This window comes from Sprattus sprattus (genome assembly GCF_963457725.1).
Source record: "Sprattus sprattus genome assembly, chromosome: 20".
Lineage (NCBI taxonomy): Eukaryota > Metazoa > Chordata > Actinopteri > Clupeiformes > Clupeidae > Sprattus > Sprattus sprattus.
The window spans coordinates 26167375-26182374 of record NC_137918.1 but is presented as its reverse complement, the minus strand read 5'-3'; the positions used below and the strand labels follow the sequence as shown (position 1 = coordinate 26182374).

The window sequence follows — 15000 nt, the reverse complement described above, 5'->3', positions numbered from 1 at the left end:
TGTCCTGGCTGTCGTGTGTGTGTGTGTGTGAGTGTGTGTGCGCTGGGTGGGGTGTGTGTGTGTTTGAGTGTGTGTGTGTGTCCTGGGTGTGGTGTGTGTGTGTGTGCTGGGGGTGAAAGGTGTGTGTGAGGCCTGGTGGCGCTACAGTGAGTACATCTGGATAATAATAGAGGTGATGACATAATGGACATGAGCTAGTGAATGCTCCACAGTGTGTGTGTGTTTGTGTGTGTGTGTGTGTGTGTGTGTTTGTATGTGTGTGTGTGTGTTTGTATGTGTGTGTGTGTGTGTGTGTGTGTTTGTATGTGTGTGTGTGTTTGTATGTGTGTGTGTGTTTGTATGTGTGTGTGTGTTTGTATATACACACATGTGTGTGTGTGTGTGTATGTGAAAGAAAGAGAGAGAGAGAGAGAGCAAGTGTGTGGGTGTGTGTGTGTGTGTGTGTGTGCGAGAGAGTAAGTGTGTGAGGGAGTAGGAGACAGAGACTTCCTGTGTATTAATCACTGAAGGTAGTCACATGACCCAAGTGTTTTTCCCCCACACCGTCATCATGTGACCCCCCCCCCCCCCCCCCCCCCCCACCCCCCTTCCAAAGTGGATACCATGGCAACGGCCGGCTGGAACCGGTTTGAGACACATGGCCTTCATTTTGTGGAGTGAAGTAGGGTTCAGGTGCCGCAGCAAATGGAGCTGACGCCACGGCAACCTCTACCCCATGTCGTCGATATGTGTGTGTGTATGTGTGTGTGTGTGTGTGTGTGTGTGTGTGTGTGTGTGGAAGGGGGGCAACAGTGACAGATCACGAGCCGACTCAGCAATCACACACAACTTACACATGTGACTACAGACCAGCAGACACATGCGACTACAGACCATCAGACACATGTGACTACAGACCAGCTTACGTGTTCACAGACCAGCTTACACATGTGATCACAGACCAGCTTACACATGTGACTACAGACCAGCTTACGTGTTCACAGACCATCTTACACATGTGATCACACACAGACCAGCTTACACATGTGACTACAGACCAGCTTACGTGTTCACAGACCAGCTTACACATGTGATCACAGACCAGCTTACACATGTGACTACAGACCAGCTTACACATGTGATCACAGACCAGCTTACACATGTGACTACAGACCAGCTTACACATGTGATCACAGACCAGCTTACACATGTGACTACAGACCAGCTTACACATGTGATCACAGACCAGCTTACACATGTGACTACAGACCAGCTTACACATGTGATCCCAGACCAGCTTACACATGTGACTACAGACCAGCTTACACACGTGACTACAGACCAGCTGACGTGATCACAGACCAGCTTACACATGTGGATCCAGCCTCCATGTAAAAAGAATAGAAAAGCCTTTATGCAGAGCTGTGTTTAAGAATATGCTCCACCGTTGACTTGAATGAGGATCTGAACATGGGAAAAAAATCGATTATTCGATTTTTCTCGAATCTCTCTAAAACGACTCAGTCTCGAAAATCGATTTTGTAATTAAAAAAAATATGTATATATATATATATAAATATATATATATATATATTTTTTTTTTTTACACATCCATTTTATGTTGAAATGCAAGCTGAGATAGTCAAAATTGTGACAAGGAAAAGCTTTTTCTCTAATAAAAAATGGAGAAGGTAATTCTGAAAATCTGTTGATTTGCTTTAATTATCAAATACAAAGTAGGAAGTGTAGCAAAGACTGAGTAGCAAACTCAAAGGTTTTAAAAGTAAGAAAATGCATTGATAATCGTTTTAGAATTGAAGATCAATAATCGGTTTAGAATCGATAATCGGTTTAGAATCGATAATCAGTCTAGAATCGAATCGTTGATCTCTGAATCGGAATCGAATTCGAATCGTGAGGTGCCAAGAGATTCTCACCCCTACGAAACACGTTTAGAACGGGAGAGGTGAGAAGAGGTCTTCATTCTCCAACACGCTTAGCAAGGGAGAGGTGAGGGAGTGGTATTGAGTTCACCGCTAGATGTCTTTAAATCCTTTGAGACCTGATAAACAGGTATTAGGGTCTATCTGGCCAACTTTCCAATCAAACCACAAGTACGCACACACACACGTACGCACACACACACGTACACACACGTGCACACACACGCACACACTAATCTTTAACCTGCCCATATGCCAGAATCTGATAATCTTGCAATCTCTTACTGTCTTAGCCTGGGGTTGTCCTCTCCACAGGTTTGCACACACACACACACACACACACACACACACACACACACACAAAATGACTGACAGCACAAACATCTCCAATGATGGAAGTTGAATAAAGGTCTTCTACTTTGAACACAAACATAAAGGTGGTAAAAGGTCATTGAAATTGAATTTAAGATCCTTGAAATGTCATGGAAAGGTTTTCCAATGGTGTCAGTGAAAATAGGTGGCAAGCATGTTTACATTTTACTTAAGCATTACTTAAGGATCTTTAATTAAATTTCAACAACCTTTCACAACTTTAAAGTTCACAGTTAAAAGAGTTGTGTCATTTACTTCACAGGTTGGGCCTAGTTACTGAATGAAAGTAAAACAACAATCTTTATCACTCTTTTTCTAATAGTGAAAATTGAGGACATTTGACCACAACAAATTATCCAATTACACACACACACTTCAAGTACAACAACAAATGTAGTTTCATTAGCCCAACATAAGACAAAACAACATTCCATGACTTTTCTAAAACTTTCAATACATTTACTAAATTACTTTTCCCGGCCTGGAAAACCAGATTAGAAACTTTCCTGACCATTTCATGGCGCCCTGACTAAAAGACAGCAAACTAGAGAAAGTGTTTCAGTGCTCCAGTGATCAGGAAACAGGAACAGGAAGTGAGGTCAACCTCAGCAGGACAGGAAGTGAGGTCGACCTATGCACTTTCTCTGTCTTCTTTTTTTTGCACCCCCCCCCCCCCCCCCCTCACAAACACACACACACACACCCCAGTGTGTGCTGACTCTCTCAACTCGCTGACTTCAGCACTTTTCCTCCACTGCCTCCGTCTGTCTCCTGTCTCAGACACCTCCTCTGCTTTGCAATGCACCCTGGGAAGACACATCTGCTTTGCAATGCACCATCATGGACACATCCCGCTGGTTAAACACAGAGGCCCCTCCCCACCAGTCAAGCAATGCATCCTGGGAAGAGTCCATCATGAAGAGGCCCCTCCCCACCAGTCAAGCAGGGCCAGTTCTCCCACTGAAACCCTAAGGAGCCACAGCGCTAGCACAGCCCTAGCACAGCGCTAGCACAGCCCTAGCACAGCCCTAGCACAGCGCTAGCACAGCCCTAGCACAACGCTAGCACAGCCCTAGCACAACGCTAGCACAGCCCTCGCACAATGCTTGCACAGCCCTCGCACAATGCTTGCACAGCCCCAGAACAACGCTAACACAGCCCTAGCACAACGCCAGTACAGCCCTAGCGCAATGCAACACAGCCCTAGTACAACGCTAGTACAGCCCTAGCACAGCCCTAGCACAGCGCTAGCCCAGAACCAGTTATGCCGGATCTCCACCTCACACAGTTTACGGTCTGATCAGATCAGGTTGGAATACAAATATAATCACACACACACCCATGTTCTTAACAGCGCTAGCACAGCCCTAGCACAGCCCTAGCACAGCGCTAGCACAGCCCTAGCACAACGCTAGCACAGCCCTCGCACAACGCTAGCACAGCCCTCGCACAATGCTTGCACAGCCCCAGAACAACGCTAACACAGCCCCAGAACAACGCTAACACAGCCCTAGAACAACGGTAACACAGCCCTAGCACAACGCCAGTACAGCCCTAGCGCAATGCAACACAGCCCTAGTACAACGCTAGTACAGCCCTAGCACAGCCCTAGCACAGCGCTAGCCCAGAACCAGTTATGCCGGATCTCCACCTCACACAGTTTACGGTCTGATCAGATCAGGTTGGAATACAAATATAATCACACACACACCCATGTTCTTAACCTGAGTCTACCACAGACACAGACACAGACACACACACACCCATGGTCTTAACCGAGTCTACCCCAGGTACACACACACACACCCACCCACCAACACACACACACAATACCACAGTCTTAACCCAGGAGAACACAGCAGCAGTCGATCCCCAACTTCAAACACACACACACACACACACACACACACACACACACACACACACACACACTTCCGTACCCCACACACACTTCCGTACCCCACCCTCACACCCTTAGGGGTGGCGCTCATGTCTACAGGCTCCTCTCTCACACACACACGTGCACACACACACACACGCACACACACACACACACACACCCTCTCCCTCACCTCTTAGGGGTGGTGGTCATGTCTACGGGCTCCTCTCACACACACACACACACACACACACACACACACACACACACACACACACACACACACAACCACACACAACCACACACACACACACACACACACACCCTCTCCCTCACCTCTTAGGGGTGGCGCTCATGTCTACGGGCTCCTCTCCCGTCTGCACACGCGCACGCGCACGCGCACGCGCACGCGCACGCGCACGCACACGCACACGCACACGCACACGCACACGCACACGCACACGCACACGCACACGCACACGCACACACACCAGCCTCACCTCTTAGGGGTGGCGGTCATGTCTACGGGCTCCTCTCCCGTCTGTACCTCCACCTTGATGGTGGCGCTGACCTCGGCTCCACTGAGCAGAGTGGACGTCCTGCCCATGGGCTCCACTCTGGGACGGGTCGCCCTCTCCGCCCGCTCTGCCCACTCCTCCTGCCCCGCGCCCGTCTCCATGCCGTCCTCCAGGCGTGCCCTCTTGCCCTCGGCCTCGGGCGTGGCGGCAGTGGGGCTGGTGGTGGGGGAGGGCAGCGAGTCCCTCTCTAGCGCCCTCTTCTGGCTGCGTGTGCGTCGCACAGCGTCCTCTGACATCACGGCTGCCCCTGCTGACAAGGGAGGAGTTAAATACAAGGTTATTCATTCATTCATTCGTTCATTCGTTCATTCGTTCATTCGTTCATTCGTTCATTCATCCATTCATCCATTCATTCCTTCGTTTGTTTGTGTCCTCTAATTCTTATTCAGGACATTTCCTCTAAATCTTATTCAGGACATGTTCCCTGTGATGGTAGGAGGGGAAAGGAGAGGGGTGGAGGTGTGGAGGGGAAGGAAGGAGGGGAGACCAGTGGCCGGGTAGCAGAGGGAGAAAGAGAGGGACAGGGCGGAAGATAAAAAGAAAGACAGAAACAAAACATCACAATATCCTGAACTTGGAAACACCAGCCCTCAGCTCAGTATCTACTCTCTACTCTCTCCTACTCGCATACAGGACACACAGCCTGTCCGAGTCCTTCCCAAGCTTGGGCCATCGGCACGGCTTCCACTGCGGTTACACATCACTACGTATCGTGTCAACGTGTTTCTGACATCACTACTTATTGTGTCGTCGTGTTTCTGACATCACTCCTTATCGTGTCGACCTGTTTCTGACATCACTACCTATTATGTAGACGTGTTTCTGACACCACAGTTATCTTGTCGACGTGTTTCTGGCATCACTATTTAACGAACTCAATCACATAGAGCAACACAGAACAACACGGAGAGGGCGATATACAGACAGACAGACAGACAGACAGACAGACATACAGACAGACAGACAGACAGACGGCAAACGAGTGATGGGGAAACTCAGTTAGGCTATAGAGATGGTTAACTTAGAGAGAGACTAGAGAGATGGTTAAGTTAGAGAGAGACTAGAGAGATGGTTAAGTTAGAGAGAGACTAGAGAGATGGTTAAGTTAGAGAGAGATGGTTAAGTTAGAGAGAGACTAGAGAGATGGGTAAGTTAGAGAGAGACTAGACAGATGGTTAACTTAGAGAGAGACTAGAGAGATGGTTAAGTTAGGGAGAGACTAGAGAGATGGTTAAGTTAGAGAGAGATGGTTAACTTAGAGAGAGACTTGAGAGATGGTTAAGTTAGAGAGTGATGGTTAAGTTAGAGAGAGACTAGAGAGATGGTTAAGTTAGAGAGAGACTAGAGAGATGGTTAAGTAAGAGAGAGACTAGAGAGATGGTTAAGTTAGAGAGAGACTAGAGAGATGGTTAAGTTAGAGAGACACCAGAGAGATGGTTAAGTTAGAGAGAGACTAGAGAGATGGTTAAGTTAGGGAGAGACTAGAGAGATGGTTAAGTTAGAGAGAGACTAGAGAGATGGTTAAGTTAGAGAGAGACTAGAGAGATGGTTAAGTTAGAGAGAGATGGTTAAGTTAGAGAGAGACTAGAGAGATGGTTAAGTTAGAGAGAGACTAGAGAAATGGTTAAGTTAGAGAGAGACTAGAAAGATGGTTAAGTTAGGGAGAGACTAGAGAGATGGTTAAGTTAGAGAGAGATGGTTAACTTAGAGAGAGACTAGAGAGATGGTTAAGTTAGAGAGTGATGGTTAAGTTAGAGAGAGACTAGAGAGATGGTTAAGTTAGAGAGACACCAGAGAGATGGTTAAGTTAGAGAGAGACTAGAGAGATGGTTAAGTTAGGGAGAGACTAGAGAGATGGTTAAGTTAGAGAGAGATGGTTAACTTAGAGAGAGACTAGAGAGATGGTTAAGTTAGGGAGAGATGGTTAAGTTAGAGAGAGACTAGAGAGATGGTTAAGTTAGAGAGACACCAGAGAGATGGTTAATTTAGAGAGAGACTAGAGAGATGGTTAAGTTAGAGAGAGACTAGAGAGATGGTTAAGTTAGAAAGAGACTAGAGAGATGGTTAAGTTAGAGAGAGACTAGAGAGATGGTTAAGTTAGAGAGAGACTAGAGATGGTTAAGTTAGAGAGACTAGAGAGATGGTTAAGTTAGGGAGAGAGACTAGAGAGATGGTTCAGTTAGGGAGAGACTAGAGAGATGGTTAAGTTAGAGAGAGAGACTAGAGATGGTTAAGTAAGAGAGAGACTAGAGAGATGGTTCAGTTAGGGAGAGACTAGAGAGATGGTTAAGTTAGAGAGAGAGACTAGAGATGGTTAAGTAAGAGAGAGACTAGAGAGATGGTTAAGTTAGAGAGAGACTAGAGAGATGGTTAAGTTAGGGAGAGACTAGAGAGATGGTTCAGTTAGGGAGAGACTAGAGAGATGGTTAAGTTAGAGAGAGACTAGAGAAATGGTTAAGTTAGAGAGAGACTAGAAAGATGGTTAAGTTAGGGAGAGACTAGAGAGATGGTTAAGTTAGAGAGAGATGGTTAACTTAGAGAGAGACTAGAGAGATGGTTAAGTTAGAGAGTGATGGTTAAGTTAGAGAGAGACTAGAGAGATGGTTAAGTTAGAGAGACACCAGAGAGATGGTTAAGTTAGAGAGAGACTAGAGAGATGGTTAAGTTAGGGAGAGACTAGAGAGATGGTTAAGTTAGAGAGAGATGGTTAACTTAGAGAGAGACTAGAGAGATGGTTAAGTTAGGGAGAGATGGTTAAGTTAGAGAGAGACTAGAGAGATGGTTAAGTTAGAGAGACACCAGAGAGATGGTTAAGTTAGAGAGAGACTAGAGAGATGGTTAAGTTAGAGAGAGACTAGAGAGATGGTTAAGTTAGAGAGAGACTAGAGAGATGGTTAAGTTAGAAAGAGACTAGAGAGATGGTTAAGTTAGAGAGAGACTAGAGAGATGGTTAAGTTAGAGAGAGACTAGAGAGATGGTTAAGTTAGAAAGAGACTAGAGAGATGGTTAAGTTAGAGAGAGACTAGAGAGATGGTTAAGTTAGAGAGAGACTAGAGATGGTTAAGTTAGAGAGACTAGAGAGATGGTTAAGTTAGGGAGAGAGACTAGAGAGATGGTTCAGTTAGGGAGAGACTAGAGAGATGGTTAAGTTAGAGAGAGAGACTAGAGATGGTTAAGTAAGAGAGAGACTAGAGAGATGGTTAAGTTAGAAAGAGACTAGAGAGATGGTTAAGTTAGAAAGAGACTAGAGAGATGGTTAAGTTAGAGAGAGACTAGAGAGATGGTTAAGTTAGAGAGAGACTAGAGATGGTTAAGTTAGAGAGACTAGAGAGATGGTTAAGTTAGGGAGAGAGACTAGAGAGATGGTTCAGTTAGGGAGAGACTAGAGAGATGGTTAAGTTAGAGAGAGAGACTAGAGATGGTTAAGTTAGAGAGACTAGAGAGATGGTTAAGTTAGGGAGAGAGACTAGAGAGATGGTTCAGTTAGGGAGAGACTAGAGAGATGGTTAAGTTAGAGAGAGAGACTAGAGATGGTTAAGTAAGAGAGAGACTAGAGAGATGGTTCAGTTAGGGAGAGACTAGAGAGATGGTTAAGTTAGAGAGAGAGACTAGAGATGGTTAAGTAAGAGAGAGACTAGAGAGATGGTTAAGTTAGAGAGAGACTAGAGAGATGGTTAAGTTAGGGAGAGACTAGAGAGATGGTTTAGTTAGGGAGAGAGACTAGAGAGATGGTTCAGTTAGGGAGAGACTAGAGAGATGGTTAAGTTAGAGAGAGAGACTAGAGATGGTTAAGTAAGAGAGAGACTAGAGAGATGGTTAAGTTAGAGAGAGATGGTGAAGTTAGAGAGAGACTAGAGAGATGGTTCAGTTAGGGAGAGACTAGAGAGAAGGTTAAGTTAGAGAGACACTAGAGAGATGGTTAAGTTAGAGAGAGACTAGAGAGATGGTTAAGTTAGAGAGAGAGACTAGAGAGATGGTTAACTTAGAGAGAGACTAGAGAGAAGGTTAAGTTAGAGAGACACTAGAGAGATGGTTAAGTTAGAGAGAGACTAGAGAGATGGTTAAGTTAGAGAGAGACTAGAGAGATGGTTAAGTTAGAGAGAGAGACTAGAGAGATGGTTAAGTTAGGGAGAGACTAGAGAGATGGTTAAGTTAGAAAGAAATGGTTAAGTTAGAGAGAGACTAGAGAGATGGTTAAGTTAGAGAGAGACTAGAGAGATGGTTAAGTTAGAGAGAGAGACTAGAGATGGTTAAGTTAGGGAGAGAGACTAGAGAGATGGTTCAGTTAGAGAGACTAGAGAGATGGTTAAGTTAGAGAGAGAGACTAGAGATGGTTAAGTAAGAGAGAGACTAGAGATGGTTAAGTTAGAGAGACTAGAGAGATGGTTAAGTTAGGGAGAGAGACTAGAGAGATGGTTCAGTTAGGGAGAGACTAGAGAGATGGTTAAGTTAGAGAGAGAGACTAGAGATGGTTAAGTAAGAGAGAGACTAGAGAGATGGTTAAGTTAGAGAGAGACTAGAGAGATGGTTAAGTTAGGGAGAGACTAGAGAGATGGTTAAGTTAGGGAGAGAGACTAGAGAGATGGTTCAGTTAGGGAGAGACTAGAGAGATGGTTAAGTTAGAGAGAGAGACTAGAGATGGTTAAGTAAGAGAGAGACTAGAGAGATGGTTAAGTTAGAGAAAGATGGTTAAGTCAGAGAGAGACTAGAGAGATGGTTCAGTTAGGGAGAGATGGTTAAGTAAGAGAGAGGCTAGAGAGATGGTTAAGTTAGAGAGAGACTAGAGAGATGGTTAAGTTAGAGAGAGACTAGAGAGATGGTTAACTTAGAGAGAGACTAGAGAGATGGTTAAGTTAGAGAGAGACTAGAGAGATGGTTAAGTTAGGGAGAGACTAGAGAGATGGTTAAGTTAGAAAGAGATGGTTAAGTTAGAGAGAGACTAGAGAGATGGTTAAGTTAGAGAGAGACTAGAGAGATGGTTAAGTTAGAGAGAGAGACTAGAGATGGTTAAGTTAGAGACAGACCAGAGAGATGGTTAAGTTAGAGAGAGACTAGAGATGGTTAAGTTAGAGAGAGAGACTAGAGAGATGGTTAAGTTAGAGAGAGACTAGAGAGATGGTTAAGTTAGAGAGAGAGACTAGAGATGGTCAAGTTAGAGAGAGACTAGAGAGATGGTTAAGTTAGAGAGAGAGACTAGAGATGGTTAAGTTAGAGACAGACCAGAGAGATGGTTAAGTTAGAGAGAGACTAGAGAGATGGTTAAGTTAGAGAGAGAGACTAGAGATGGTTAAGTTAGAGACAGCCCAGAGAGATGGTTAAGTTAGAGAGAGACTAGAGAGATGGTTAAGTTAGAGAGAGAGACTAGAGATGGTTAAGTTAGAGACAGACCAGAGAGATGGTTAAGTTAGAGAGAGATGGTTAAGTTAGGGAGAGAGACTAGAGAGATGGTTAAGTTAGAGAGAGACTAGAGAGATGGTTAAGTTAGAGAGAGACTAGAGAGATGGTTAAGTTAGAGAGAGACTAGAGAGATGGTAAAGTGAGGGAGAGACTAGAGAGACTAGAGAGATGGTTAAGTTAGAGAGAGACTCAGAAGGGTTTGCTGCTCAGACAAGCAACCATAAATAGCAGAAGCCTGCGGCCTCTTGGACGGGGCTCAGTCTGACACACACACACAATCCTGGACTGGGCTCAGTATGACACACACACACACACACACACACACAGCCAAACAGGAAGAGCAGTTGCTTTAAAAAACAACATGTTACCTTAACCCCTTCAGCTCCAGACACACACACACACACACACACACACACACACACACACACTTTTCTTCATACAAACACAGAACCTCCCGTGTGCGTGGGGGGTTGGGGGTAAATCATTAATACCTTCTTCTGAGCATACACACCGTGCCTTTATAAGATGAGTTACATTAGAGTGAATGTGTGTGTGTGTGTGTGTGTGTGTGTGTGCACACACTCTTAGAAAGCCTACCCTTACAGATCGTACTTCCGCAGTACCTGGTGTTACAAAGCCACCAAAATCTCACTCACACACACGCACAGACACAAACACACAAACACACACACACAACCATTTCATCTGATAAAAGATAGCTGACTCAAGGACTTTTTCTTTTTCCTCTCTCCCTCCCTCCCTCCCTCCCTCTCCCCCTCCCTCTCTCTCCCTCCCTCTCTCTCTCTCCCCCTCCCTCTCTCTCTCTCTCTCTCTCTCTCTCTCCCCTCTCTCTCTCCCTCCCTCTCTCCCTCCCTCTCTCTCTCTCTCCCTCCCCCCTCCTCCTCCTCCCATCAGTGACATCACTGAGCCACACATGACCCTTCCCAGGATGCACTGGGAAACACAAAGCACTTTCCCCAGAACTGGTTTGAGCCGGTTTGCCAGAGTAAGAGAGCGAGTGTGTGTGTGTGTGTGTGTGTGAGTAAGTGAGTGAGATAGAGAGAGTGAGAGAGAGAGTGTGTATGTCTGTGGTGTGTGTGCGAGAGAGAGATAGAGTGTGTGTGTGAGTGAGTGAGTGAGTGAGTGAGAGAGAGAGAGAGTGTGTGTGTGTGTCTGTGGTGTATGTGCGAGAGAGAGATAGTGTGTGTGTGTGTGTGTGTGTGTAAGTGAGTGAGTGAGTGAGAGATAGAGTGTGTGTGTGTGTGTGTGCACGAGAGAGAGGGAGACTAAGAACATGCTTTAACCCTTCGTGTGCCACAACTGTGGATCCCTCAAATGGAGGAAAGGGAGTGGAGAGGGGTGGGGGGGGTAAAATTCCAAAACAGAAGTCTGCTTGAAACCCAGAGAATGTAGAAGGGGGGAGCATAGGCCCAGACACACACACACACACACACTGACGGATGTAAGCAAGTGTGTGTGTGTGTGTGTGTGTGTGTGTCTGGGCCTGTTGACGGGGCTGATATGCCCTCTTCAATGGAGACCACAAGCCCCCCCCCCCCCCCCGCACCCACACACACACACACACACACACACACACACACACACACAGGCCCCATATTCTCCTCCTGCATAGACCTGTCTTTGTTTCTCCCATTTCTATATTTATGGGTTACATAAACAGTGAAGCTCCACAGTGGAGAAAGAGAGAGAGAGAGAGAGACTCAGAGAGAGAGAGAGAGAGAGGGAATGTAAGGAGAGAGGGAGAGAGAGAGCGAAGGTAGGGAGGGAGGTAGACAGATAGAATGGGAGAGAGTGTGTATGAGCGAGCAAACAAACGAGAGAGAGCGGTAGAGTGTATGTGGGAGAGAGAGAGACTCAGAGAGAGAGAGAGAGAGAGAGAGAGAGAGAGAGAGAGAGAGACTCAGAGAGAGAGAGACTCAGAGAGGGAGAGAGAGAGAGAGAGAGAGACTCAGAGAGAGAGAGAGAGACTCAGAGGGAGAGAGAGAGAGAGAGACTCAGAGAGAGAGACCCAGATGAAAATGTAACCTGGATCTAGGGTTAGGGTGATTTTTGGAGCGTTGCTTCTGGATGGCAGATTACAGCAGGCTTACACTTCCTAGGTCACAGAGAGTACAGCTACACACACACACACACACACACTCACTCACGCACGCACGCACGCACGCACGCGCACACGCACACGCACACGCACACGCACACGCACACGCACACGCACACGCACATGAACGCATACACGCACACACACACACACACACACACACGTAAGCACACACACACACACTCAGGAAATGCTGCAATATAAACACAAACGCTGCTTGACAGCTTTCCAGCAGTCTTCAAACACATCATACGACTACAGCAAGGGCAAGAGCCATCTGTATCGCCCATACAAGCTCTCACGCACGCAAGCTCACACATACACACACACACGCTCACACACACATTACAACTTATGCATGCTGAAACTGAAAAGTAGTAGAAAGTATTTCCACACAAAAATTCTGAGCCGAGTTCCAGATAAAAGCATTCCCACTCATAATGACATAGAGTGTGGTCATGTGCGTCATCCTTGAGTGACATCACATCCCTGAGGGGGTCAGAGGTCACATCACATCCCTGAGGGGGTCAGAGGTCACATCACATCCCTGAGGGGGTCAGAGGTCACATCACATCCCTGAGGGGGTCAGAGGTCACGAGGTCACATCCCTGAGGGGGTCAGAGGTCACATCACATCCCTGAGGGGTCAGAGGTCACATCACATCCCTGAGGGGTCAGAGGTCACATCACATCCCTGAGGGGTCAGAGGTCACGAGGTCACATCCCTGAGGGGTCAGAGGTCACATCACATCCCTGAGGGGGTCAGAGGTCACATCACATCCCTGAGGAGGTCAGAGGTCACATCACATCCCTGAGGGGGTCAGAGGTCACATCCCTGATGGGGGTCAGAGGTCACATCACATCCCTGAGGGGGTCAGCCTAGAAAGTAGCCTCTAACATCGGTGAAAAGCCCTTCATCTGAGGAGTTCACCTGTAAGAGCTTTGAGTTCTCTATGAGTAGAATATAAAGAGCTTTGAGTGCTCTATGAGTAGAATATAAAGAGCTTTGAGTGCTCTATGAGTAGAATAGAAAGAGCTTTGAGTGCTCTATGAGTAGAATATAAACAGCTTTGAGTGCCCTATGAGTAGAATATAAAGAGCTTTGAGTGTTCTATGAGTAGAATATAAAGAGCTTTGAGTGTTCTAGGAGTAGAATATAAGGAGCTTTGAGTGCTCTATGAGTAGAATATAAAGAGCTTTGAGTGCTCTATGAGTAGAATATAAACAGCTTTGAGTGTTCTAGGAGTAGAATATAAAGAGCTTTGAGTGTTCTATGAGTAGAATATAAAGCTCTTTGACTGCTCTATGAGTAGAATATAAAGAGCTTTGAGTGCTCTATGAGTAGAATATAAAGAGCTTTGAGTGCTCTATGAGTAGAATATAAAGAGCTATGAGTGCTCTATGAGTAGAATATAAACAGCTTTAAATGCTCTATGAGTAGAATATAAAGAGCTTTGAGTGCTCTATGAGTAGAATATAAAGAGCTTTGAGTGCCCTATGAGTAGAATATAAAGAGCTTTGAGTGCTCTATGAGTAGAATATAAAGAGCTTTGAGTGCTCTATGAGTAGAATATAAAGAGCTTTGAGTGCTCTAGGAGTAGAATATAAAGAGCTTTGAGTGCTCTAGGAGTAGAATATAAAGTAATAATGTACTTTTTTACCATGCATGTGTGTTCAGAGTGGCTACCTATGATCAGGTTAAAGGTACAGTATGTAGGATTAAGTGGCATCTAACGGGCAGGCTGCAGATTGTTACCATCTGAATACTTCTCCTTTTCCAAGAGAAGCTACGGTGGCCATCAGGTGCCATAAAACGTGAAAGGCCCTCTCTAGTGCCAGTGTTTTGATGCGAAGGGCTCATTATAAGCTAACAAACACGTGAGTCATAGTTACAGGTGATTATACCCTAATGACTTGGAGCAAATATAGCAAAGCAAGTTTAACCCCTTTAACTAAACCATTCAGCACTGAACAACAACAACTTAGTACCATGAAATTACAACTCAATTCAGAACAGTAGAAGCAGTGCTGACCCAGCTACCTGAATTTTAAAAGTACGGAAAAATACTGAAGAATCTCCACTGAACCGGCAGGAAAAGGCCTCATAGAACATAAAGCATTATAGAAGAGAACATCTGTATTAAACCATCAGAACATAAAGCATTCTAGAAGAGAACATCTGTATTAAACCATCAGAACATAAAGCATTCTAGAAGAGAACATCTGTATTAAACCATCAGAACATAAAGCATTCTAGAAGAGAACATCTGTATTAAACCATCAGAACATAAAGCATTCTAGAAGAGAACATCTGTATTAAACCATCAGAACATAAAGCATTCTAGAAGAGAACATCTGTATTAAACCATCAGAACATAAAGCATTATAGAAGAGAACATCTGTATTAAACCATCAGAAAGAATCAGCACTGAACCAGCTTTGAGAGGAAGAGAAATCGACGTCAGAACTTAAGTGTCTTTCTATCAACAGTAATCACCTTTGATCGCAAACAACAACTTTAAAATGAACAATGGAAATAAAGGTTAACTGCACAGAAACAACAGTGAAAAAAATGGGGGGTGTAAAATCCATGTAGGTCTTCAAAAATACTAGCATGAGGTTTCCATCCGGCTTTAATCAGAGCGCTACACTGTGACAGAAGATCCAGCGCACACAAAAGTGGAATGGCGTAACAGGGGAAAAATGGATGCAACACTACTCTCTAAGCGTTCAC

The 15000-nt window shown here is 45.2% G+C and overlaps 1 protein-coding gene across 3 annotated transcripts in view; it reads right to left on the bottom strand.

The window, feature by feature from the left end:
* The window catches only part of LOC308381751 (transcriptional repressor p66 alpha), a 44225-nt gene that overhangs the window by 14764 nt on the left and 14461 nt on the right, over positions 1–15000 (bottom strand). For all 3 annotated transcript variants that reach the window (XM_080859324.1, XM_080859326.1, XM_080859325.1), the window contains exon 2: positions 4674–5001. In XM_080859324.1, the coding sequence (XP_080715450.1) occupies positions 4674–5001 (328 nt within the window). The remainder of the gene's footprint in view (positions 1–4673; positions 5002–15000) is intronic.